The sequence below is a fragment of the Phacochoerus africanus genome, chromosome 14 (genome assembly GCF_016906955.1).
Source record: "Phacochoerus africanus isolate WHEZ1 chromosome 14, ROS_Pafr_v1, whole genome shotgun sequence".
NCBI classification, from domain to species: Eukaryota; Metazoa; Chordata; class Mammalia; order Artiodactyla; family Suidae; genus Phacochoerus; species Phacochoerus africanus.
Genome location: NC_062557.1, coordinates 12,026,778 through 12,053,629, shown reverse-complemented (window position 1 = coordinate 12,053,629; position 26,852 = coordinate 12,026,778). Strand labels below are relative to the sequence as shown.

Here is a 26,852-nt window from a genome sequence, read left to right as displayed (position 1 = left end):
CCACTTAGGACACAGTCTGCAAAGAAGAATGATACTAATGGCAGGGGAGGCTGAGCCCTGATGGTTTGGGAGATGAGTGTTAGGTGGAAGCATGGCCTGCAGTTTATTAAGCATCTCCTAGGTGCCAGGTACTCTGGGAATCCATAACCACCCCACTTTAAAGAACAGAATGCTGAGGACCGAAGGGGTTTAGTCTCTTCCCCAGGCTCCCACAACAAACTGGTGACTGTGGAACTCTAAGGTGGCCCCAAGATCCCTGGCTGTCTTTCAGGATGGCTGTAAACTTAAATATCATGGGATAGCCACCCCCGTGGTCAGGCCATGTGATGGGGCACAAGTGACTTTACAAAGGGCTGGCTCGAGGGAGCCTGACCTCAGCACGGGACCCTTCCAATCTGAGTCTCAAGGCCACAGACAGAGGTCAGAGAGGTTTGAAGCATGATAGGAATTTAAGGAGGGAGAAGTTCTCCCTGGTTGGCTTTGAAGATGGAGGATGGGGAGCATGTGGCAAGGAATTCAAACAGCTTCTAGAAGCCGAGAGCAACCCTCAGCTAACAACCTGCAAAAAGAGGGGACCCTCGGTCCTGCAACGAGAAACTGGATCCTTGCAACAACTTGAAGGAGGTTGGGAGCAGAGTCTTCCCAAGAGCCTCCAGATAAGAACAGAGACACCTGGAGTTCCCTGGTGGCTCAGCGGGTTAAGGATGTGGTGTTATCACTGCTGTGTGGCATGGGTTCGATCCCTGGCCCAGGAACTTCTGCTTGCCACCGATGCAGCACCCCCTCCAAAAAAAAAGAACATAGCCTGGCAACACCTTGAACTGTGTACCCTGAGCAGAGAACCCCGGCAAGTCTCACCTGAGCTAATAAATGGCTGTGTGCGCTAATTTGCTGTGTAGCGATCAATAACCGATACAGTGACCAAATGAGAAGCCTATCCCAGGTGGGTGTAACCCCAGAGCCCTTGCTTCTTCTACTGACCCATGTTGCCTCCCACTGCCTGTGGGATCTGGACAGGACCTGGAGTCCTGGCGAGTGGGTCAAAACACCAAACTAGGAAATAGGCTTCATTAAGAGAGACAGAGAGGCATCCTCTCCTCCCTCAAGCCGACGGAGGACCCCCGCCCTCAGTTCATTCATGTAGAGCCCACTTACTCAGAATCTGTGATAGACTCCTGGTATAATCCCCAAACCCCTGTTATAATCCCCACTTTATAAATTAAAAAACAAAACAAAAAAACCATAGGCTCATGGAAATGATGCAGCTTGACCAAGATTATACAGCTTATGATAGGATGAGCCACTCCCTATCCCCCCACCCAATCCTGCGCCTTCCTCCCCGACTCCTCTCCTCCCCCAGTACCTTCTTTTTCCCGGAAGGAACGACAGGACAGGCAAGGAAGGTGGCCACGGTCCTGCTTCACTTACCTGGCCTGAGAAGATCCTTTTTTCTGGGCAAATAGCCATTAGCCCATGGGCCCTGGACACTGAAGCAAGAAGATGCCTCCTCTACCCTGGCCCACGGTGCCCCTGGCCCCTCCCACAGAAACCCCGCCCCTTAAGCCCATGCCACACCCACCATTGGTGTGAAGTAGCAAAGCAGAGGCGTGCAAGGCACGTGGCAAAGAAATGACACGACAGAGACACGGTGAAGGAACGCTAGGCTGTGTGCTGCCATTTTATTATGCAAGGGAGCCAAGAGAGCTGGGGAAAGGAGCATGAAATGGAGGGGGTTCCTTGACACGAGAACACAGCACAGGCTTTTCAATGAAAGGCAAAGCAGGTGGTGCAGAGATGCAATTCACTTCCTGTCCTGAGAACTTGGAGGAGACCCTGTGGCCACTTCCTGGGTGCAGGCAGGAGGAGAGGGTCGTGTCCCAGTGCAGCATGCAGTGTACCGGAGCCCCTTCCCGGCCTCTCCCTCTCCCTTTCCCCACTGCCTCCAAAAGAGAAAGAGCAAAGTTGGCTCCGTGGGGAAAAAGTCCACGTGGATGAGCACGCCACTTCTGCTACCGGTCATCTCATCTGTCACAGCCCAGCACAAGACCCCCTCATTTTGAACAGACCCTTACCCAGCCACGAAACTCAGGATCGATGGACTGACTGACCAGTCACTATGCTGTTGCTGGTCAGCCCTCTCATAGGAGCTGCAGACAGACGACATGACACCAGCGCCCCATCCTCCTCCCTCCAACATCTCCTAAAGGGTCCCTTGGGAGCTAGACTCTGAGAGACAAGGGAAGTAAGATGATTTGGGTCAACAATGTTTTAAATACACCTTAGGAAATTACCTAAATAATAAATAAAGTGAATCACAGTACTGAGCAACACTGACAGATGCAAGAACGCACAAGCAGACTTTAAGACCATCAAGCTACCAGGGATGATGATGTTGATAGTGATGGTTGATGATGGTGGTGGTGATGATGGTGGTGGTGATGATGAGAGTGATAGTGCTAATCATGTTGATGGTGGTGGTGGTGGTGGTGATGAGAGTGATGGTGATGATGATGGTGATGGTGGTGGTGGTGAGAGTGATAGTGCTAATCATGTTGATGGTGGTGGTGGTGGTGGTGATGAAAGTGATGGTGATGGTGACAATGGTGGTGATGATGGTATTGGTGGTGGTGATGATGAGAGTGATGGTGATGATGCTGGTGGTGATGGTACTAATGGTGGTGGTGGTGATGATGGTGGTGGTGATGATGAGAGTGACAGTGCTAATCATGTTGATGGTGGTGGTGGTGATGAGAGTGATGGTGATGGTGATAGTGGTGGGGGTGATGGTACTGTTGGTGGTGGTGGTGATGAAAGTGATGGTGGTGATGGTGATGATGGTGACGATGGTGGTGATGATGGTATTGGTGGTGGTGGTGATGAGAGTGATGGTGAAGATGGTGGTGGTGATAATGGTGATGGTGGTGGTGATGGTGTTGATGGTGGTGGTGATGATGAGAGTGATGGTGCTGATCATGGTGATGGTGGTGGTGGTGATGGTGGTGGTGATGCTGAGAGTGATGGTGAAGGTGGTGGTGGTGATGGTACTAGTGGTGGTGGTGGTGATGAAAATGATGTTGATGATGGTGATGGTGATAATGGTGGTGGTGATGGTGTTGGTGGTGGTGGTAGTGATGATGAGAGTGGTGGTGATCGTGATGATGGTGGTGATGATGGTATTGGTGGTGGTGGTGATGAGAATGATGGTGATGATGGTGGTGGTGGATAATGGTGATGGTGGTGGTGATGGTGTTGATGGGTGGTGGTGATGATGAGAGTGATGGTGCTGATCATGGTGATGGTGGTGGTGGTGATGGTGGTGGTGATGCTGAGAGTGATGGTGAAGGTGGTGGTGGTGATGGTACTAGTGGTGGTGGTGGTGATGAAAATGATGTTGATGATGGTGATGGTGATAATGGTGGTGGTGATGGTGTTGGTGGTGGTGGTAGTGATGATGAGAGTGGTGGTGATCGTGATGATGGTGGTGATGATGGTATTGGTGGTGGTGGTGATGAGAATGATGGTGATGATGGTGGTGGTGATAATGGTGATGGTGGTGGTGATGGTGTTGATGGTGGTGGTGATGATGAGAGTGATGGTGCTGATCATGGTGATGGTGGTGGTGGTGATGGTGGTGGTGATGCTGAGAGTGATGGTGAAGGTGGTGGTGGTGATGGTACTAGTGGTGGTGGTGGTGATGAAAATGATGTTGATGATGGTGATGGTGATAATGGTGGTGGTGATGGTGTTGGTGGTGGTGGTAGTGATGATGAGAGTGGTGGTGATCGTGATGATGGTGGTGGTGATGGTGTTGATGGTGGTGGTGATGATGAGAGTGATGGTGCTGATCATGGTGATGGTGGTGGTGGTGATGGTAATAATAGTAATGACAGTAACGGTTGTGATGCTCACAGCAGCTAGCATTTACAGAGCACAAATACACCAGGCATTTTCCTAAGCACTCTGTTTCATATGGTCTTGTCCCCAGACCTTGTAGTTCCACTCAACTCTCACAACAAAAGCAGTCTTTTCCCCAAAAGCCAAGCTTGAATCTGAAATCCTCCAAAAGGAATCCTCGTATCTCACAGCATAACATAGTCTAGTATAAGATACACAACACATGGGTGGAGAGACTCAAGCTGTCTTTAAAACATGGCATTGGAGTTCTTGTCATGGCACAGTGGTTAGTGAATCTGACTAGGAACCATGAGGTTGTGGGTTCAATCCCTGGCCTTGCTCAGTGGGTTAAGGATCCAGCGTTGCTGTGAACTGTGGTGTAGGTCAAAGACATGGCTCGGATCCCGCATTGCTGTGGCTCTGGCGTAGGCCGGTGGCTACAGCTCCGATTCAGCCCCTAGCCTGGGAACCTCCATATGCCTCGGGAGCGGCCCCAGAAAAGGCAAAAAACAAAAACAAAAACACACGGCATTAATGGAATTAAGAGGGTGCCTGAGTACATGGCATAATAGAGGATATCATAGTGATTTAAATGTATCCATCATACTGTCCATACTGTCCACATGAACTCTGTTTTTATACTATTTGAGATTGATGCATAGAAACACAGCTGGTGGGAGCAGGTGCCACTGACTGGAGTCTAGAAGCAGATGCTCTTATAAAACCTCGAAACTGGGTAGGGACCTGTGGCTCCTTTCCTACCAAACATCAGAATTTCCTGGTGGATCCTGCCTTAATCCCCCAGGCCAAACGATTCTCTGCCACCTCTATGCGTGTTGTACACTGTCCAGCCGCGATCACCTCCTGCCTCGGGCTGTGGCTGTTGGCATCTATGTACCCTTGTCAGCCCCCTGAGGGCAGAGAACACATTGTTGGTTTTTGTATCTGTGCCACAGCACCCACCACGGGTTCTCCCACAAAACAGGTTTTTAAAAATGCCTTTGTGGATGGGCATTAAGAGGTACAAACTACTAGGTAGAAAATAAATAAGACCAGGGTATAATTAATATACAGCCCAGGGAATACAGCCAATGTTTTATAGTAACTTAGAGTATAATCTATAAAATCGTTGAATCACTATGTTGCACACCTACAGCATTATGTATGTTGACACTAAACTAATATAATCTTGTAAATCAATTATACTTTAATAGTGAAAAATAAAATATATTTGTGGAACGTGACTGCTGCCATCCAGAAGTGAAGCCATTGGGAGTTCCCACTGTGGCTCAGCAGTAAGGAGCCTGACTAGTATCCACGTGGATGTGGGTTCGATCCTTGGCCTGGCTCAGTGGGTTAAAGATCTGGCATTGCCGTGAGCGGTGGTATAGGTTGCAGACGTGGCTCCGATCCTGCCTTGCTGTGGCTGTGGCGTAGGCCAGCAGCTGCAGCTCCAATTTGACCGCTAGCCTGGAAACATCCATATGCCATGGGTGTGGCCCTTAAAAAAAAAAGAAGTGAAGCCATTTATTATCTACCTTCCTTCAGATGGGTTGCGTTGAGGCCCTTCATTACTCGTCCATTCAATAAAGAATGATAACCTACTTTGTTGACCTGCCTGTGCCTCTCCTTAGATTGTGGGATCCTTCTGTGTCCGACCTTGAGAGGTTTCCATCAATATGTGTGGCAAACCTACTACGTGTCTGACACAGAGCACCTGCTAGTCCAGTGGAGGATGAGAGTCAAGTGAAGCAGGCATGTCTCACGTGAGAGGAGTAAAATGGTGAATGGCTGAGTCAAAGATGAACAAGACATAGTCTGTGCCCGGATGAATTCAGGATATATTTTGACTCCCCTTCCATCCCCTTATCACTGTTTTGCTAGATGTGTAATCTCAGGTCATACGGGATAACTAGAAGGGGTGGCGAATACCTCCAGTTTCATGCTTCTCAAACTTTCCCATGAAAGTAGGTCAAACAGCAGGCGAGCCGGGGAACCCTGCTCTCCCAGGAGTCTGAGGGCACAGCCACAGCCAAGCGTGGGATGTCTTTGATGCCTCAAACTTTATCTTAAAAAATTCATATACATCTTGCAGTCTAATTCGTAATATACTCATGATTATTTTAATGTGAAATTTGAAAAATTATCTAACTTTTCTCCCATCCCAAATCTTCAAGTAAAACGGATGCTCAAAACTGAGTATCCTCTTGGACTTCACTGAGTCTGATTTGAGAAGCATGGATCTGGTCCCAACCCCTCATTTCTCAAATCACGAAGCAGAGAGGGGATGTGACTTGCTCAAGACCACATGGCTAGTGGTAGAATGACGACCAGAGCCTAGGATGCCTTCTACAAATCCAAGGCTCTTTCTAATCATCCATCTCTCCATCTGTCCATCCATCCATCCATCCAAGCATCCATTAATTCATCCATCTGTTCATCCATCCATGCATCCATCCCAACCATCTATTCATCATCCATCCAACCATCATCATATTACCCTCGTAATATGTTTATGCAGAATTCACTACATCTCAGGCATTAGACTCCAAACAGTGAGTGAGATCGGGTCTCTCCCCTCATGTTCCTCGGTTTACAATGGTTCATCACCTGAAATTTCTGCTTAGGGTGCCCTCCCTGCGTTAGAAGACTCCAACATTCTTCAAAACAGAGATGAATACAGCATATTTCTAGGTGCTCTTTCAGAGTCTATGACCAGGGAACATGGGGGAAGTAATAGATCGTTTTTCTAACATGAAACCAAGAGCCACAAACTCCTTACAATGGCCTAGAAAGTCTTCGATCACCTGCCCTTCCCACCTCTCTAACCTCATCTGGCACCACTTCCCCCATGTCCACCAGGCTCCATTCCCCTGGCCTTTCAATCCGCTCTGAGCCATTCCCCACCTCAAGCAGTCCCCTCACCTGGACAAGTTCTTCCTGCCCAGCCCACACTCCGTATGGCCAACTCCTCTTGTCTGTCACCACCTCTTTGGTCTACACTCGCCCCATCTTCCCTGTCCTAGCACCACATCCATTCCCTTGAAGCATATTCTCCAGCTTTTGTCCTCTTATGTGTTTGAGTTGTTGACTGCAAGGATTGCTTCCGCCCTCCTTAGGCCGTCTCCTTGTCCTTTACCGCAAGGTTGTGAAATTCCTCTCAGGGAAGAGGTAGAACCATGTTCCCCACCCCTCGCCTCGAGGCTAGATTTGTGACTTGCTTTGGTTAATAAGATGAGGTACGGGTTCCAAGCCTTCATCACAAGAACCTCACATGCTCCTAACTACTCCCCTGCAATTCTGCCATCGTCACAGGCTCGTGCTTAGGCCAGGCTATTGAAGGCTAAGAGACGTGTGAGCAGAAACCGTCCACTCATCCCAGCCTAGGCCACCCCAGTTCGAGCCCCACCAAGATCAACACAGCCCCAGAGATGATCCATATGGCTTATCCATCCACATGGATAAGCCATAAACACTTATTCTTACATACCACTCCAGTTTTGTGGTCATTTGCTACACAGCAACAGCTATGTGCTATAGTTGGCTTCATGATTTTTTTCATGAGTCCCAGACTATACACCCCATGAGGCAGTGACCATGTCTGTGTTATTCACCAATGCCTGGCACATAGTAGGTGCTCAGTTAAGGTGTTGAACAATGAGTCTTCTGGATGTACAGGGTTTGTCCCTTGCTCATCGACTCATTCTAGCTCTTTTGCAATATTACACCCGTGTACAGGGGCAGACCCAACTTCGAGAATTACCTTCTAGGGCTCCAAGGTCAGAATTGGAACTGTTCTGACCACCCCCGCCCCCACCGTCCCTGACCGCAGGCTGGCCTCATCTAAAGCTACAGAGGAGGGAAGATCCAACATCTAGAAAATATCCCAGAGAGTATTTCCTTTGACTCTGATTCCTTGTGAAAATCCCCAGACCTCTACCAGCCCCCTCCCCATGTCCTTTATCCAAAGGGAGGGGCACTCCTGGAAGCTCATTTCACCTTGACCGTCCCAGAGGCCTCCCACCTGAGTCCCTCATTCCGACAAGCCACCAATTCCCCTGGCATCATCTCCTTTTGCGATGGGGACACAAAAGGAGAGGAGGGAGCCCACCAACCCTCCAAAACCAGGACCAGGAACAAGCTCAGCAGAAATGCCTCAGCCGAGCTTTTCCAGGCAGATGTACAGAGAGGCCCAAGAGCAGGGCATCTGTGCAGAGCCCTGCAGTCTGCCCCTTGGGGGGACCCCCCCCACTGCCTCAGAGATAGGATGAGGGGCTTCATGAAGCTATTGGAAACAGACCTGCCAGAATGAACAAGGCCTTGGGGGTGGGGAGAGGGCTTCTGGTTAATTTTCCCAAGCCCATGGCGGTGCACAAGGCGGCCTTTCCTCTCTGGGTCTCCCTCCCAAAAGCTCCCTAAGGTGAGACACACCATCTCACAGCCCCATGAGTCAGATGCCTCCCCTACCATGCCCAGCGGGCGCCTCGGTGAGCTGCTGCAGTGGGACCAGGAAACCCATGATGGAGGGCAGAGGCATCGGGGAGACTCTGACTGGCCCACTGCCCCACGAATGCCGAAGGGACTCCTCTAGACTCTGACCTGCCTCTTTGCTGGCCTTGCCCACGTGCCCCTCCACCCAACCCCCCTCCCCGGGAATGGCGGTGGATTTATTTGGGGGGCAGCTCTTTTTTGAGTTGGCTCCTGCGGTCCAGCTTGCTCATGACCTGGGTAATGTCCACGGTGTTGGCTGCCTCTCGAGCCTTGGCTTCCTCTTCCAGCTGCCTGAGGATGACGGGGCTCGGGCTGGAGCGCAGGTGACGTCGCATAAACAGGAGGCTCGAGCTGAAAGGAAGGACAAGACGGGCAGTCGGTGGGAAGGCAGGTGCTCGCCCGATGGCGACAAGGGGACCGGTGGCAGGAGGTGAGGGCAGTTCGCCAGACTCTGGACTGTTCCCTCATCCTCCTGGGGAACCTCGGGAGAGCCCACAGAAGCACATCTGGCCTTAGCTCTTTTCTCCCCCATGGAGGATGGCGCCAGAGGGACCGCCAGCTGCCATCAGATCGCAGGCTGGGGCGCAAGTACAGACGTCCCTTCTACAATGTTTAGAAATCCGCACGTCATCTAAACTTCCTAAGAAAGGGAAAGAAAGGGACAGGGAGCTTTTGGATACTGGAAGCCCCAGGGTTCTTGCCTCTAGGGACCGCTGGAGCCTTTGTTTTCAAAAGCCAAGGTTCTCAGAAGGAAGGAAAGAGCTGAGCTGTCCAAGAGCAAGCCTGGGTGGGTGGAGAAAGGGGCAGGGGCCTGAAGAGGGCGATGAGCTGGTGGTGCCATGTGCAGGTGGACAGGTCGGCACCGTCTACAAGAGCCAGACGGAGATGCCCAAGACCAAGTCTCTCCACCACGGCCCTGGGAGCCAGGACAAAGCTCCCGGTGCCTGAGTGCTGCAGGCGATGCTGAGCAGGCTTGGAAAATAAGCATGTCGGCAGCAGGAGGAAACTTAAAACCGAAGACCTCCCCAAATTTCAGGGCCACATAAGCCGCTGGAGCTCTCGTATCTACCCCAGGGAGGGAGAGGGCTCCCCTCCCCATAAGTCATGCCTGAGACAGGGGCTCCCAATTTAACTTGTTCTGGAAAAATGAAGTCTTGTGCACTGTCTCACACCCAGAATTCATGGGACAAACCCACACCCTCTACCATCTCCACAGAGTGACTGGCCAGGCTTCCCACATCCCAAGGGGGCTCTCGTTCCCAATAGAGGTGACAGCACTCCCCCCCAACACCGCCCCCAGGGTGCCCACCAACAATCCAGCTGATCTCTCAGGTCCACGCCAGCTTAAAAAAAAAATCCCTGGAGAGAGAAGTTGGAGTCTCTCCTCGGTTCCCCGCTCCGGGCAGAACTTCTGGAGCTTTTATGGCCCTTTTCTTGTGGCTTAAAGAAGCAGCTTTCAAGTCCCCAGGGACACTGAACTCCTTCCTCAGCCCGTAAACCTAGCAGCACCACAAAGACCTCCTTTCTCTCTTGTTCATAACAGGCCCATTATCCTCAAGAATGAAACTAAGTTGGTTTTTTTTTTTTTTAAAGCGCCTTTGATCAAGGCTCGGGTCCAACCACCACTCTTGTGCATGGACTGGAGACGCTGGACGAGAGCCCAGCATGGGGGCTGAGCCGGCAAACAAGGGACCGTTCGCTCAGTTGGTGGTGGGGGGGGGGGGCACGTGCTGGTGCTGCTAAACCTCCTCCGCCAGAGCCCCCCCCCCCCCTGTCTTTGTTCAAGCCGTCATTCGGTGACTCTTGTGACTCTTTCCTCCCCGGAGAGTTTTCTTCCCTCCTCCCCCGAAGCGTTCACACTGCCCCGCAGACCATCTCAGCCTTCGCCCAAGGACTCTGCTGGGTGGCACGACCCTCATCTCCAAGGAGGAAGGTGAGAATGAATAAAGGAACGAAGGGACTTGACAGCAGGCCGTCCCCCCAGGTCCGCAAGAACACGGGGAGCATCCCTCTTCATGGCCCCGAACACGTGACCAGGATTCTTGGGGCGCAATCAACTGTTCTCTCCATGGGCTCCGGCCATTACCCAGCACATCACCAGGACGTAGTTACATGATTCCTACACATCAGGGCGGACGTGGAGAAGCGGAACAGTGGAAACGCCAGTGAGATGCTCCCACGTGCGATAAAGCTAATTATCCCATCTGACCATCCAAACTCTTTCAAACCCGTGTTGGGGAAGCAAAACTTACGGGCAGTCACTCCTGTGGACATCTCGTGAGCGCGATTTCTGGGCATCATGTAGCCCAGGAGGCAGCGATACCCTGCGACCTGCTTCCCACCCCCCAGCATTTTCATCGAGCAAGGGTCTCAGTAACAGCCATCTGGCTGAGAGGGACCCTCTCGTCTCTGTAAACAAAAACAGCAGGTGACCAGCAATGACCATCCATTGACTTGCCTTTTCTTGGTGGTTTCCTGAGGTTCGATGGCTTTGGCCAGCATTTCCTTATAGATTGGGGATTTTAAATAGCGAGCGTAAGAGTCCTAGCGGGAACAAGAGAGAAACCATCATTACGAGAAGGAAAGTGTCACATCACAGGAAGACACGCCACGTTTTTCCAGCCCTCTCTGGCCAGGAGATGATCGCGTTAAGAGAAGGTGTGTCCTTGTGTGAAAGGCACTCAGGGGTGTGTCCAAAGCAGCCGTTCTCAAGGGTGGGACCCAGACCCGCAGCCTCGATTTCATCTGGCCCCTGGCCGGAAATGCACGTCCTCAGGCCCACCCCAGTCCCGAAACCCAGGGTGTGGGTCCGGCTGAGTCCCAACCAGCCTCCGGGTGATGCTGCTGCACCTCGGGTGAGAACCGGGGTCCACAGCTGCCCACACAACATCTCATGTACGCTTCAGGGTCGTACACGTGAAACCAAGGACCAGCAAGCGCCCTCTCCCACCCAGTCCCCTCCACCTCGAAGCCCGCTAACAACACCTTCTGCCCGGAATTTGAGGCTACTGGCAAGAGAACTCAAAAGCGAAACCAAGAGGAGTTCCCATCGTGGCTCAGTGGTTAATGAATCCGACTAGGAACCATGCGGGTTCGATCCCTGGCCTTGCTCAGTGGGTTAAGGATCCAGTGTTGCCATGAGCTGTAGTGTAGGTTGCAGACATGGCTCGGATCCCAAGTTGCCATGGTTCTGGCGTAGGCTGGTGGCTACAGTTCTGATTGGACCCCGAGCCTGGGAACTTCCGTATGCCATGAGTGCGGCCCTAAAAAACAAACAAACAAACAAAGCAAAAAAACTGAAACCAAAAGAGGACCCAGGCTCAGACTCCTACTGGGCCCTGGGCAGAGTCAGAGAAGTGGTTTCCTGAATACTTGCTACTCCAAGCCGACTGAAAACTCAAGTCATAACAAAAACAGGACAAAGCCCACAGCAACAGCCGTGAGAATTTCTCAACAACCAGTTGAGAATTTTTCAACAATGTATTGAAATGGTACCATTCTCAAGACTAAGTAGTAGCAGTAAAAGTTACGAGAACTAGGGGCAGAAGACCCAAGTGGACATTTCTCCAAAGAAGACATACATACGGCCATCAGGTACATGAAAAGATGCTCAGCATCACTGATTATGAGAGAAATGCAAATCAAAACCACAATGAGGTACCACCCCACACCAGTCAGAGTGGCCATCATCGAAACGTCTACAAGTAAGAAATGCTTCAGAGGGTGTGGAGGAAAGGTACCCTCCCGCACTGTGGGTGGGGATGGAAATTGGTGCAGCCACTTATGGAAAACAGTATGCAGGTTCCTTTAGACGCTAAAAACAGACCTACCATATCATCTAGCAATCCCACTCCTAGGCATACGCCTGGAAAAGACTAAAACTCTAATTCGAAAAGATACACGCACCTCAATGTTCACTGCAGCACTATATACAATAACCAAGACATGGACACAACCTAAGCAGCCTAAGTGCCAATCGATGGGTGAATGGATAAAGAAAATACGCTGGGGAGTTCCTGTTGTGGATCAGCGGTAACAAACCCAACTCATATCCATGAGGACGCAGGTTTGAACACTGGCCTCACCCAGTGGGTTAAGGATCCGGCATTGCCCTGAGCTGTGGCGTAGGTTACAGACGTGGCTCGGATCCCACGTTGCTGTGGCTGTGGTGAAGACCGGCAGCTGCAGCTCTGATTTGACCTCTAGCCTGGGAATTTTCATATGCTGTGGGTGCAGCCCTAAAAAGCAAAAAAAAAAAAAAAAAAAAAGGCAAAAAAAAGAAAGAAAGAAAATATGCTATGTGTACACACACACACACACACCACACACACTGGAATATTACTCAGCCATAAAAAATGAAGTAATGCCATTTGCAGCAACATGGATGAACCTAGAGATGATCACACTGAGTGAAGTAAATCGGACAAAGAGAAATATTATATATCACTTATATGTGGAACCTAAAAAACCCATACAAATGAACTTATTTACAAAGCAGAAACAGACTCACAGACATAGGAAAAAAATTTAGGGTTACCAGAGGGGAAGGAGGAGGAGCGGGATGAATTAGGAGGTTGGGATGAACAGATACACACTACCATATATAAAATAGATAACTAACAAGGACCTACTGTCTAGCACAGGGACTTATACTCAATACTTTGTAATAATCTATAATAGAATCTGAAAAAGAACATATATACATACACACACACACACACACATCCATGCATATGTATGCATAACTGAATCACTTTACTGTGTACCTGAAACTCACACGATGTTGTAATTTGACTATAGTTCAGTTTAAATAAAAAGAAGTCAGAAGAACTAGGAGACAGTCTAGACCTCTGGAACAGGGATTCTGGAACCACTGGGTCACTGCAAATTTACTGTCACACGGCACGTGACATAGAGACCAAGAAGCATATATGTTATTCTCTTCTTAAGTTACCCACGACGAGGAGCTAGTTCTGGCTCGCAGCTGCCCTCTCTGGGGGTCTCCCTACAAAGTTTTATGAAAACCCCATTTTTAAGAATCAAAATGTAGTTTTAAAATACATCAAGGAAGAGCATGATTAAGGAAACGCTGCTGTTGGAGTTCCTGCTGTGGGTTAATGAGCGAGCTTGTCCCCATGAAGACGCTGGTTTGATTCCCCGCCCAGCTCAGCAGGTTACGTCTCCTGCATGGCTGCAGCCGTGGTGTAGGTCACAACTCCAGCTGGGATTCGATCCCTGGCCCAGGAACGTCCATATGCCACACGAATGGCCAAAAACAAACAAACAAACAAAAAACAAAAAGAAAAAAAGAAGAAAGAAAGAAACCCTGCTGCGAATTTTCTTGTAAACACTGAGAAAACCCACTGATGAAAAAAAGAAATGATTAAAAAAAATGGTTCATCTGGCCTGGTGAAAATGATAAGTTATTATCTATTTTTAAAGTAAATTTAAAATTTTATAACACAATCTACATAAAAGATTAATAAAAACACATAAATAAGGGAAGCTAATAAAACCTTGTCACTCACAGAAACCCACGGCCTCGCAGAGGGTCCTCCTCCCTGGCCAGAGGGCTTGGTGGCAGGAGGAAGGGCCATGCCCGTGGGCAGGTGGACGAGACAGTTGGCCATTCTGCATCCCAACACCAGCGAAGTGGGATCCACATACTAACTCCCTTTCCCTGTATCTAAGGAACCTTCCAGAAAATTGCCGTTGTGGCTCAGTGGTAACAAACCCATGAAGACGCAGGTTCCATCCCTGGCCTCGCTCAGTGGGTGAAGGATCCAGCATTGCCCTGAGCTGTGGTGTAGGTTGCAGACGTGGCTCGGATCTGGCATCACTGTGGCTCTGGTGTAGGCCGGTGGCTACAGCTCTGATGAGACCCCTGGCCGGGGAACCTCCATATGCCGTGGGAACAAAGACAAAAAAAAAAAAAAAAAAAAAAGAAGAAGAAGAAGAACCTTCCAGGAGTTCCCCGGTGGCCTAGTGTGGCCTAGCAGTGAAGGATCTAGTGTCATCACTGCTAAGGCATGAGTTCAACCCCCGGCCCAGGCACTTCCACATGCTGCAGGTGTGGCCAAAAAAAAAAAAAGAAAAGAAAGAAACTTCCAGGCACCTGAGGAGGGAAGGGCCCCCGGCCTCCTCAGAGGCGCAGCATGACACCACCTACCTTCTTCATGAGCATGTAAATGTGGGTTTGTGCGGCATCCAGCACGTAGCGGTGGGGGTGCTTCAGCCCCTTGACCGTAATGTCCATGGTTTTGCCGTCTATGTTTATCCACCGTCTTGCCCCCGGGGCCAGGAACAGCCTGAGACAGAGGAAAATGTCAGCAAAAGCAGCCAGACCACATCCGTCAATGAAACGTTCCCAGCAGCTTGGGAGCGAGGATTGGCAGACGTGACTCAAGTCGCTGGGGCTGAGCATGGTCCCTTGTTAGGAGACACAGGAGAATTCCAACGGGCTGTCCAGGAAAGTCTCCTAGAAGCGAGAAAGCTGCTCTGCCAGCCCTGGGAATGAGAAACTGCCTTTAACTGTGCTGTTGCTGACGTCTGCAAGAGAGCGGAGAAAGGTTTGGGGGGTTAGCCCCAGGCTGTTGCCTTTGCTGTTGTTCTTGTCGCTGTTTTGGATGCTCCCAAGGCATGTGGACGTTCCCGGGCCAGAGACTGAACCTAAGCTGCAGCAGTGACCATGCTGGATCCTTAACCCCCTGAGCCACTAGGGAACGCCTGCTCTCGCCTTTAGAATGACAGATCCAGCCTCCAACTCTATAACTTGTCTCCTTAGTTATCAGGCTTCAGGGCCCCCTGGAATCAGGCTAAGAAACCCTCACACAGGTGTGCTGGGGTCTCTGCTCTCCCCTGGCCCAATCCAGAGTCTTAAACTTGGAGTCAGGAGGCAGCCCATCTGATGACCTGGGCACTCGATGACAAGCGCCAGTGGGAATCCAGACTCGGCGGCATGTCCTGCATCCTGCCCCCGCCCCTCCCGGTATTTCAGGCCCCAGCAGCTCTCTTGATGTCTCCCACTCTGACTTGCTGAGGGGTTGGGAACACCGCTGTGGCTCTTCTGCCGCCCTCCTCAGCTGCGCAGTAAGATTTAGGGATTCAGATGAAGCTGTGCCTGGCAGGGGGCCCAGGAGGGATGAAGCCAACACAAAGGTGGGGCAGCCAGTCTTGGGATCAGGAGCGATGCTGGGGGGTTGTGCGCGAGGTCAGGGGCACCACTGTCCTGGGGAAGGTGTCCCAGCAGCTTCCTGGACCCACAGCCCCTCCCTCACCCCATTTCTGCGGCTGCGCACGGTTCTGCCCTGGGGGACGAGGTGGGCAAATTCTGAAAAAGTCCAGGAGTTGCCAAGTGTGAGGAGTGAGGCCCCATGACCTTCTCTTCCACAGCAGTGCCCCCCTGAAAACTGGCATGTCCGTCCTGAGCCCATGGGTCCAAAAGGATCCGCGCTCAGAGGGCTGCCTGCTGCTCAGCAGCACAGGCTGGGAACCACTATGAACTAAACACACTGAGTCAGCAGAGCCCAAGACGGGGGTCCACTCTGGCCAGTGCAGAGCGAAGGGCTGGCGAGTGACCACGGCCAGACCAGGGCGCCCTCCACCCCGGACGGAGTGCAGACTCCAGCCCCTCTGCCCCTCAGCAACCCTGCTGGGCTCATCGCACCCCCCTCCCCGCTCCACCCAGCCATTGGAAGCCAGCCTGGCCATTCCGAAGGGAACCCTCGCCTCTTGGGTCATCTGGAGGCTACGCCCGAATGATGAGATGCAAGAGGGGGAACATCATGCGGATGACATTTCTGTGTAATTCAATGCGGCGACCTTGGGCAGAATCTAACCCCAGTCACAATGCCACCTGTGCCTGCTGGCCAACTCCTTGGTCACAAAGGACCATTTTAAGACAAAAAAGGGTGTGTGTGTCACATCTGTACCCCAAGCTGGGCTCACTGTCCCAGACACTCCTTCCCACCCATCCCCACCCCCGTGCTTGCTTCTCTAAGGCAGCCTGGGAGCAGTCTTTCCCACCTCACCTATGTTCTCTCCTCTCTCTGCCACACACACACACACACACACACACACACACACACACACACACACACACACCTCACAAGACCTAAGGGAGACAAGGCCCTGTGCACTGTCACTCAGGGCAGCTTGCTGTTCACCCCAGGCACATTCCCCTCCGTGCAGGGGAGTCACGCCACCCGCCTCCCAGACTTTCCTCCGAGGACCCCCAGCCTCCCTGAGCAGCAGTAAGGTCTTTACAGCACAAGGTGCAGTGGCTGATGGGGACAGGGTGCCTCCCTTCAGCCTCCATCCTCAGGCGCAAGGAGGGGGTCAGGTGGGAGGGGCTCGGAGGGGAGGCATCCCCTCGCTCTGGCTAATCCTCACTTGTAAATCTCCTCCGCTTTCTCCTTGACCTTGGACTGATCTCCGTACTTCAGGTCCTCACAGGCTTCCCAGAATCCCAGATTCTCCCCTGCGCAGGGAGCAGAGGGTCCAGCCGGACAGGAAGGAAGATGAGAGGAGAAAAGAGGAGAGAAAAGAAACAGGTCAGCTGGGTGGTGGTGGTGGGGGAACAGCTTCCCTTGCACAAGCCACAGCAGGTGGCGAGGCTGGACCACACACTCCTGGGCAGGAGGAGCCCGGATTTCATCCAGGGCTCAGAGACTGTTATTAACACAGTGGGTGCAGCTACCTGTTCTTGGCACCGAACTAGGTTGGCACACACACTGTGTGCCGCCCTGCGTGTCTGCTGGGAACCTGTGCTTCCCCCAGTGACATACAAGTTGGAGCTCATATCCTATCCATCCCCAGAAGCTGTCACGTTCCTTTTTGTTCTAGAATCCTGCTGAGGGACACGTGGCTTGCATGAGCGCACGTACAATCAGGCTTAGAGGCCCTGCCACCCTCTAGGTTTCCTCCACGAAGAGCCCCATTGTCCTGGCTCGTGTTCAACAGCTACATGGGATGTCCGCCTCCCCTGTGTGCAGAGACCCCTCTTTTAGAGCCCCTCGCGGGGCACGTTTCAATCAAAAGTCCTCAAAGAGAAGCTGCTGAAGCTGTGATGCGGACAGACTGGCTCTGCAGGGAGGCCTGGACCTGAGCCAGAGAGAGGCTGCTCCTCGGGGCCCAGAGGGGAAGCCAGATGCCTGCTGACACCCTGTTTCACTCCAACTTGACCTTCTCTCACCTGTTCGCCCCAGCACCCAGAAGTAGTGTGAACGAACACCTGGGTACAGCCATTCCGGGTGGTAACTTATGCCTGAGAAAATAAATATGGTCTCACCAGTGGGAGAGCAAGAGTCTGTGTGTGTGTGTGTGTGTGTGTGTGTGTGTGTGTGTGTGTCAGAGAATGCCACCATGTGGGAAAGTCCATAAGACCGTCCCCTCTTCCCCTTTCTTTGCAAGGCTCCCAAGCACTTCGGACTGGAAAAGTCTGCACTACGCTAGCTGACCTCTGTCCCCTAACTCCACAGAGCGCCTTCCTCTTCGGCCTGAAATCCAGGGCATTCTTAGCACTGATCACAGGCACAGGTAATCAGGCCGGTGATGCTCTTAGGTGGCAGCTACGGGTCTTACATCAAGTGCCCTGGAGACCACCTTGCCCAGAGCAAAAAGTGGTTCATTGCTTAGGGGTAAAATTAAAACGAGCGGTTTTTCACAACAGCCCCAAAGTGGAAACAAGCCAAACGTCCCTCAGCAGATGAACGGATAAAATGCGGTGCATACGTACGAGAAATATTATTCAGCCTTATGAGGCATGACATTCTGACACATGCTGCAATGTGGATGAACCTTGAAAACGTTACACCAAGTGAAATAAGCCAGACACACAAGGACAAATGCTGCGTGATTCCATTTAAACGAGGCCTCTAGATAGTCATATTCATAGAAACAAAAAGTAGAATGGTGGTTCCCAGGAGCTGGGTGAGGGGGGAGTGGGGAGCTACTGTTTAAGGGAGACAGAGTTTCCGTTTGTGGTGATGGTTGCGCAACAATTTTTTTTTTTCTTAAGGGATGAAGATCGATTTTATTTTTTTATTTTTTATTTTTTTGGCGGCACTCCTGGCAGGCAGAAGTTCCCAGGCCAGGGATCGAACCAGAGCCATGGCAGTGACAAGGCTGCAAGGCCACTGGGGGAACGCAGGTTACACAACAGTGTTGATATCACTGAACCGTACACTTGGAATGGTTAAAATGGTGCGTCGTAGGAATATCTTACCACTGTGAAACAATGAAATGAGCATACAAAAAGGCATACATGGTGTTCACAGCAGCGCTATTCATAGCAGCCAAAACATGGAAACCACCCAGACGTCCACCGCCCGAGGATCAAAGAAAATGTGGGGCATCCACAGAATGGGTGCTTTGGCCATAAAAAGCAATGAAGCACTGTCACCTGCTCCAACACAGAGCAGGACTCTGAAAATACTACGCTAGGTGTGAGAAGACGGAAAGCCACATATTGTAGGATTCCATTTATAGGAAATGTCCAGAAGAGGCAACTCCATGAAAATAGAAAGTAAATGAGTGGTTGCCTAGGGCTGGGGAGCAGGGAGCAGAGGAAGAGAGTGGCCCAGGGAGTGACCTCTATGGGTTAGGGGTTTCTTTCTGAAGTGGTGAAAATGCTCTGGAATTATATAGCGGTGACCTTTGTGAAACTTTGTCAATATACGAAAACCCACTGAACTGTACACTTTAAAAGGGTATGTGGATTATGGCATGTCAATTATATGGTATGTGAATGCATGTAGCATGTGAAGCATACCTACATTTTTAACAATTTTAATTAAAGGAACTATCTATTCGTTCATACCTGAAGTCAAGAGATCTCATCCAGAGATCAACAATAGTTCTATTTTTAAAGCACAGAAAATCTTACGGATGCTCCCTCAGGCATGCGTGAGTGGGATAAGCTTGTGATGTAGTTTGTCATCCGGCCACTAGATGACACCCTACCCACTTAGTCGCCAGTTGCTACCCGCCTGTGCTAAAAGCACTTCTCTTTCCCATCCATCTATTCGGGGTTTGATTATATCCTGGCAATTAGGCTTAATTAGGGGGGGAAAGGCACTTTCAGGAATCCATATTACAATATAATGTGCTCTAAAGGGCAGTCGAACAGGCTAATGGCATGTCCTGTGGGATTAATTTCCAGTGCAACCAAACAGGCAATGGGGTCTTGGTGAACAAGCGTCAAGGCTCAAACGCGATGCTCTCCCGGAGTTCCCGCCATGGCGCAGTGGTTAACGACTCCGACTAGGAACCATGAGATTGCGGGTTTGATGCCTGGCCTCGCTCAGCGGGTTAAGGATCTGGCATTGCCATGAGCTGTGATGTATGTTGCAGACGTGGCTCGGATCTGGCATTGCTGGGGCTGTGGTGTAGGCTGATGGCCACGGCTCTGATTAGACCCCTAGCCTGGGAACCTCCATATGCCACAGGAGCAGCCCTAGAAATAGCAAAAAAAAAAAAAAAAAAAGTGATGCTCTCCCCTACTGAGATTGCTGAAAAAGTAAAAAGACCCCATAAAAGTAAGTACGCCAGTGAAGGTGGTGAAGCCCAGAGAATGCTCAGCCTACTAAAACCAGTCCTAATTGGCCTTTGCTCTTCCTGAGGTCTCCCCGTGCAGTATATTCAAGAGGCTGCAGGTGCCGCCCAAGGTGAGCTGCCCAGAGCTGGGATAGAAAATGTGGCCCCATCCACGCCATTCAAATCCTCTAAGGAAGCAGACCAGGAGCGGAGACAGTGTCTCTCTCGAGCACAGCCACAGGTTAGAATCGCCTGGGGGATTTTCAAATCTTCGGAGATTCCACCCCAAATCAATTAAAAAGGAATCTCTGGGGATGGGAGCCAAACAAATGTCTTTTAAAATATCCCCAGGCAAACTGAACGGGCGGCCAAGGTAAGAAGCACTGGGCTGAAGAAAACCAGGCACACCGCCACAGGGGATCCAGGAGCTCGGGGGCGGGTGCCCCGGGGATCAGGGTGAGCAAGCCGCCAGCTCGAGTGAGGCGAATGTGGAATTTGTGAGCAGAAGCAATTTCCTCCCCCAAACTGTGAGGCCCCTTGGAACCGATGGAGTGCATGGGGCCGGAAGCGCCTCTTTAAGAGTCCGCACGAGCAGAGCCATGGAAACATCTGCCGAGCATCCTCAGGACCCTAGGCCAGACATTCTGGAGTGTTTCTAAAGGCAAACGTTTTATATATATAAAAAGAAAAGACCCACCACTGAATTCTTTCTTGAGAAAGTACTGGAAGCTCTGACGACCCTTGGGGTCTCGGATCAGCTCACTGAAGTTGATGGCCCATCGTTCCACGCGCATCTTGGTTGGGATTTCCACCCTGCAAGGACCACGATTCGTTAAGTGCTGCAGACACTGTGCAAGGAGTGCCCGTGCTTCAGCACCCCCCTCCCCCACGCCAACCTCCGCCAGTCCCAGGGCCCAGGATGAGACCAACCCTCCCCTCCCCCATCCCTGCGCAAACAACCCAAGGAGTCACTTGCTAGGAAAACGCAGCCTCAGACGAGAGTTGCTGGCCACCCCGGGGAGAAGGTGGCCCCTGGCGGACCACCTCCTGCTCCAGCCCCATGCACCCCCACCCTTCAGGGCAACAGGATGCCAAGGCCTCCTGCAAGGCCTTCAGAGGCTCTGGCTGCCACCAGACCAGGAGAGAAGCCCAGAACAGCACCAGGCAATGCCTGTCACCCACCGCACAGCTGCACCTTTGCCACATCTGGTGGTTCTCCCTGTATCTGCCCTCAAGCCTCGTGCACATCCACAGCACCTGCCGCCCACGAGCCTCCTCTGAGATGTAAGCCCCCCTCCACTCCCACTTGTTTTGAACAGCCTCCCTGATCCCAGGCAGGACATGTAAGCCAGGCTACAATGGGTCTCACATTCCAGAAAATCAGGGACACAGCTGGTCTTTCTCCTCTTATGAAATTCTTTGTAACCCAACACAGCCCCTTGGAAATAGGGGTTTCCAAGCCCACAACACCACGTTTCCCACAGATGGGACAGCTGGAACCAAGACTGGGAACAAGTGATGCTTATGGGGTCGAAAGCGGGCCAGGCAAGCTTACACTCTCCACGCCACCAGCGTGGGAACAATAAGAGTCCTGGAGTAAGAGTTACAAGTGTCACCATCTGTGAAGCCCTGGGCTTTACACAGACCTCGTTGGGTCCCGAGGAGAGCACGGTGAGCTGGATATCACGGTCCCTGAGACTGAGGCTCGGGGAGGGTAGATCCTTGCCCAGGCTCGCACAGGAAGAAGCAGAGCCTGGAGTAAAAGAGAGCTGTACCAACTTCAGCGCACATCAGAAGCCCCTGGAAAACTCCTTAAAACAAGGACTGCTGGGCGCCAAGCTTTGACTGCTGCTTGAGCTTTGGAGTTAATCGGGGTCTTGGTGGGCCCCAAGAATTCGCATTTCCAACACGCTCCCTGGGGATGCTGATGCTGCTGGTCCAGGGCCCATCCCAGGAGCTGAGGCTCTAAGCCAGGCTTGTGAAGCTAGGTGCTCATTATTGTCAATGGGAGCATGGAAGGAGGGAGGGAGTGGGATGGACGGGAGTTTGGGGTCCACAGATGCAAACTACTACCCTCGGAATGGATAAAGAACGAGGTCCTACTGTACCGCACAGGGAACCATACCCGATCTTCTGGGACAGACCGTGATGGAAGATAAAATAAAAGGAATGTGTGACCCAGTCATAGGTACACACACACACACACACACACACACACACACACACACACACACTGTACTTTTCTGTACAACAGAAACTGGCACAACATTGTAAATCAACTTTAATAAAAAATGTTGTAATTTTTAAAAATCAATGAGAGCTTTGACTTTTTTATTTTTTGGCTGTGCCCTTGGCATGCAGAAGTTCCAGGGCCAGGGAAAGAATCCAAGCCACAGCAGATCCTTCACTGGCTGAGCCACCAGGGAACTCCAATAGGAGCTTTTAAAGTTGACTGATGGAGAGTTCCCTCTGCGGTGCCATAGGATAAGCAGCATCGGTGGGGAGCCAGGACGCAGGTTTGGTCCCCAGCCCGGCACAGTGAGTTAAAGGATGAGGTGTGGGTTGCATCTGTGGCTCAGATCTGATCCCTGGTCTGGGAACTCCATATGCCATGGAGTGGGGCAAAAAAAAAAAAAAAAAAAAAAAAGAAGGGTGGTAGGAGGTGAGCCAGGCCAATCAAGCAAGAGGCTTTGGTGATAAGGGCTTGATATGGGTTTTTGTAAGTTTTTTGTTTCTTGAAGTGTCATAGGTGATGTAAATCAAGAACTAGTCCTCCAGGGGAGTTCCCGTCGTGGCTCAGTGGTTAACAAACCCGACTAGTATCCATGAGGATGCAGGTTCGATCCCTGGGCTTGATCAGTGGGTCGGGGATCCAATGTTGCCATGAGCTGTGGCACAGGTTGCAAACTCAACTCAGATTCCACTTTGCTGTGGCTGTGTTGTAGGCCAGCAGGTATAGCTCCAATGAGTGCCCTAGCCTGGGAATCTCCATATGCCACGGGTGTGGCCCTAAAAAGACAAAAGAAAAAAGAACAAGGCCTCCTGTTTTCAACGGCACCCACCCAGCACCCACCCAGGACCTCTGCTCAAGGGCTCTTACAGAAACCTCGCCTCCTTTTTCTTCACCAGCAAATCTCTACTTCGAGCTTTCACACCATCCTCTCCACCTCCTTCAACACTGGCAGCTGTCCACAGCTCCTTCGCAAACCCCCTGGCCACCGCCCTGGTCCCTGCCAGGCGGCCCTGCCCTCTCCTCCACGGAGAGCGGAATGCTGCACATCCTTGTCCACAAGGCGATTCGGCGCGTCCCTCTGATCAGACACCCGGGCCCCCGACAACCATCCTAGTAACTAGAGCCCCAGCAGACTCCCCACAAGAGGGTTTTAGAATCTTGGGCTCTGCAGTTGACACTCAAGTAGTGACCCCCAACTCCAGATGGGTGACCTCCTTCATCCATCTGCTGCCCACAACAGCCATTGGACCAGGGGAAAGGGCACCCAGCTAAGCCTGCTCACCTGGCTGGACCCCCCCCCACCTGGATATTCCTCCTGCCTTGGGTAGGGATGGCCCTGGCCTTGACCCAAGCGGCGGTATGTAACCAGGGTTCTGTCTCCCACAACCCCGCCTGCCTCACACTCATCTCGGCCCCTCCCAGCCCCTCCCACTGCCCCATCTCTTCTTCCTTCCCTCATTTGCGTGGCCTTTTCCACCTGTATTTCGGCCTCTGCCCCCTCTTCCACACAACAGCTTTACGCAGGCACAGGTTGCAGCAACAACTGTTCAAAACTCACAAACAGCAAAGGAGTGCGTGATATAAGTAATCCCCAAAGCAGGTTTAGAGCCCTGCCGCCCAGGAACTTAAGTTTACCCTAATTAGAAGATCAAACACGCAAAGCCACGAGGAGGATTGTGTTCGAAGACAATCGACGTATTGCTAAAACACAATTACCATTTGACCCTGCCGGTCCATTCCTAGGTACGCAGCCCCGAGGAAGGAAGACAACGTCCACCAAAAACCAGCAAAGAAACGTTCACAGCAGCATTAGTCACACTCGCTAAAGGGCAGAGACAACCCACATGTCCATCAGCTGATGAATGGATAAGCAAAATGTGGTAGATCCATTCAACGGGTTTTTTTGTTTGCTGTTTTTTTTTTTAGGGCCGAACCTGTGGCCTATGGAGGTACCCAGGCTAGGGGTCCAATCGGAGCTGCAGCTGCCTGCCCACACCACAGCCACAGCCACACCAGATCTGAGCCAGGTCTGTGACCTACACCACAGCTCATGACAACACCAGATCCTTAACCCACTGAGTGAAGCCAGGGATCGAACCTACGTCCTCATGGATGCTAGTCAGATTCGTTTCCACTGAGCCACAGTGAGAACGCCCCATTCAATGAATATTATTCAGCCATAAATAGGGATTGAGTTGAGTACTAATACACTCAGCATGGATAGACCTTGAAGGCCTTGTTAAGAGACAAAAAGCTAATCACAAAAGACCACATATTAGATGTTGAATGTCTAGAACAGACAAAGCCATGGAGACAGAAAAGGGTTTGGTGGTTGCCTAGGGCTGGAGGGGATTTGGGAGGAGGTAATCGCTAAAGGGTAGGGAGCTCTTATTTGGGTGATGAAAATGTTTTAAAACTGACTGTGGTGATGGTCGCATGGCTCTGTGGATACAGCAAAAGCCATTGAATGGTACACTTTAAATGGGTGAATGGCATGGCAGCAGAAACAACTCCAACTAGGAACCATGAGGTTGCGGGTTCAATCCCTGGCCTCGCTCAGTGGGTTGGGGATGCTGTGTCGGTGTAAGCCAGCAGCCGTAGCTCCAAACTCGACCCCTAGCCTGGGAACTTCCATGTGCCATGGGTGTGGCCCTAAAAAAAAGCAAAAAAAAAAGTTCTTTTTAAAAGAACACGGCATACATACAATTTGGCGTTTAAATCCCAGAACTGGGTGTCATCTGTTATCCAAGGATTGCTGGGCAGGCAGCCTGACATGATGGCGTCATTGGATGAAAACTGCTCGCTGTACCTGACGATCCTGGAAAGCAAAGGGAAAGCAGGTGCCGAAAGGTTCACCGCCCCGGAGACCAAGTCAACACTCAAGGTGACTTGACCAGCTTGTCCTCCTTCAACTTCACTGACTTAGTGACACACGTGTTATTGCCTTCTTAGAAAAACACTCTCATTGGAGTTCCTGTCGTGGCTCAGTGGTTCATGAATCCAACCAGCATCCATGAGGACGCAGGTTCGATCCCTGGCCTCACTTAGTGGGTTAAGGATCCGGCGTTGCCGTGAGCGGTGGTGTAGGCCAGCAGCTGTAGCTCGGATTCGACCCCTTGCCTGGGAACCTCCATATGCCATGGGTGCAGCCCCCAAAAGACAAAAAGAAAAAGAAAAGAAAAGAAAAACACTGTCATAGCTCAAGGGATAGGCGGGTGTTTAACAAGATCTGTCCTCACTCTATGTGGGAACAGAAATGTCTCTGCAGGCATTTCGTTAACATTGGCCTCTTTGCATTTTACCATCAGTGTTCAAAATTCAAAGCTGACTCCATTTGCAGGTGTTCCCACAGGTGTCTTGGCGCCATCTTGGAAGCACGAGGTGGCCACGGGCTCTGAGGCTCTGTTGCCATCCTGGAGTCCACCCTTTGGCAAGATAACGCCCATGTTTGAGAGCTTCGACCCATTATTCAAAACTGTGGTCTCAGAGTTCCCGCTGCGGCTCAATGGGTTAAGAACTCAGGAGTTCCCGTCGTGACGCAGTGGTTAACGAATCCGACTAGGAACCATGAGGTTGCGGGTTCAGTCCCTGCCCTTGCTCAGTGGGTTAAGGATCCGGCATTGCCGTGAGCTGTGGTGTAGGTTGCAGACATGGCTCGGATCCCACGTTGCTGTGGCTCTGGCATAGGCTGGTGGCTACAGCTCTGATCGGACCCCTAGCCTGGGAATCTCCATATGCCGCAGGAGTGGCCCAAGAAATAGCACAAAAAAGACAAAAAAAAAAAAAAAGAACTCGGCTAGTATCCATGAGGATGCAGTTTTGATCTCTGGCCTTGCTCAGTGGGTTAAGGATCCCATGTTATCACAAGCCTCGGCATAGGTCGGATCTGGCATTGCTGTGGCTGTGGCGTGGGCCTGCAGCTGCAGCTCTAATTTGACCCCTAGACCCTGACCCTGGGGAACTTCCATATCCCTCGGGTGTGGCCCTAAAAGGAAAAACAAAACAAAACTGTGGTCTCATTGAGACAAACGTGGGTAAGAGCTAATTCGCTCTAGTTGGGTTAGATCTGTGTCACCATATTTCCTGGTGTCCAGCAGTTTGGACAAACCAGCCACGCCTTCACCCTACAGGTGGGGAATTGTGTCCACAGTATATACATAAGTCACCTGCCACAAAGTCTGCCCTCGGCCACGAGATTCTGATAGAACAGGACCCATGCCCTGGAGATGCGCCAACGCTCCCAGTTTACCATTCTGTGCAGAACTCAAGTCCCTGGCTTCACTTCTCCCAAGACTTTCTCATTCTTATCAATCCTTTACATGGGAGCAGCTGAAGGGAAGGAAAATAGCTCGTCCACATGTCCAAATTCTAATGGCGTCAAAAAGATGGTAATGTTGGAGTTCCCATCGTGGCCCAGCAGAAATGAATCTGATTAGTGTCCATGAGGATGCAGGTTTGATCCCTGGCCTCGCTCAGTGGGTTAAGGATCCAGCCTTGAGCTGTGGTGTAGGTCACAGACACGGCTCAGATCCCACATTGCTGTGGCTATGGTGTAGGCCAGCGGCTACAGCTGCAATTCGACCGCTAGCCTGGAAACCTCCATATGCCTCGGGTACAGCCCTAAAAAGACAAAAAAAAAAAAAATATATATATATATATATATATACATAGTGGTAATGAGGCTCCGAGACAGTTAAAA

The 26,852-nt window shown here is 51.2% G+C and overlaps 1 protein-coding gene across 3 annotated transcripts in view; it reads right to left on the bottom strand.

Moving 5' to 3' along the window:
- The window catches only part of RGS9 (regulator of G protein signaling 9), a 72,614-nt gene that overhangs the window by 4,980 nt on the left and 40,782 nt on the right, over window positions 1-26,852 (bottom strand). For 2 of the 3 annotated variants that reach the window (XM_047758188.1, XM_047758189.1), the window contains exons 12-17: window positions 24,858-24,971; window positions 20,618-20,733; window positions 16,777-16,864; window positions 14,555-14,693; window positions 10,844-10,929; window positions 8,619-8,736 (exon numbers count right to left, since the gene is read on the bottom strand). In XM_047758188.1, coding sequence (XP_047614144.1) covers window positions 8,619-8,736; window positions 10,844-10,929; window positions 14,555-14,693; window positions 16,777-16,864; window positions 20,618-20,733; window positions 24,858-24,971 — 661 coding nt within the window. Of the gene's footprint in view, window positions 1-6,370; window positions 8,737-10,843; window positions 10,930-14,554; window positions 14,694-16,776; window positions 16,865-20,617; window positions 20,734-24,857; window positions 24,972-26,852 lie in introns of those variants that run through there. The other variant, XM_047758190.1, reaches the window with a different exon arrangement.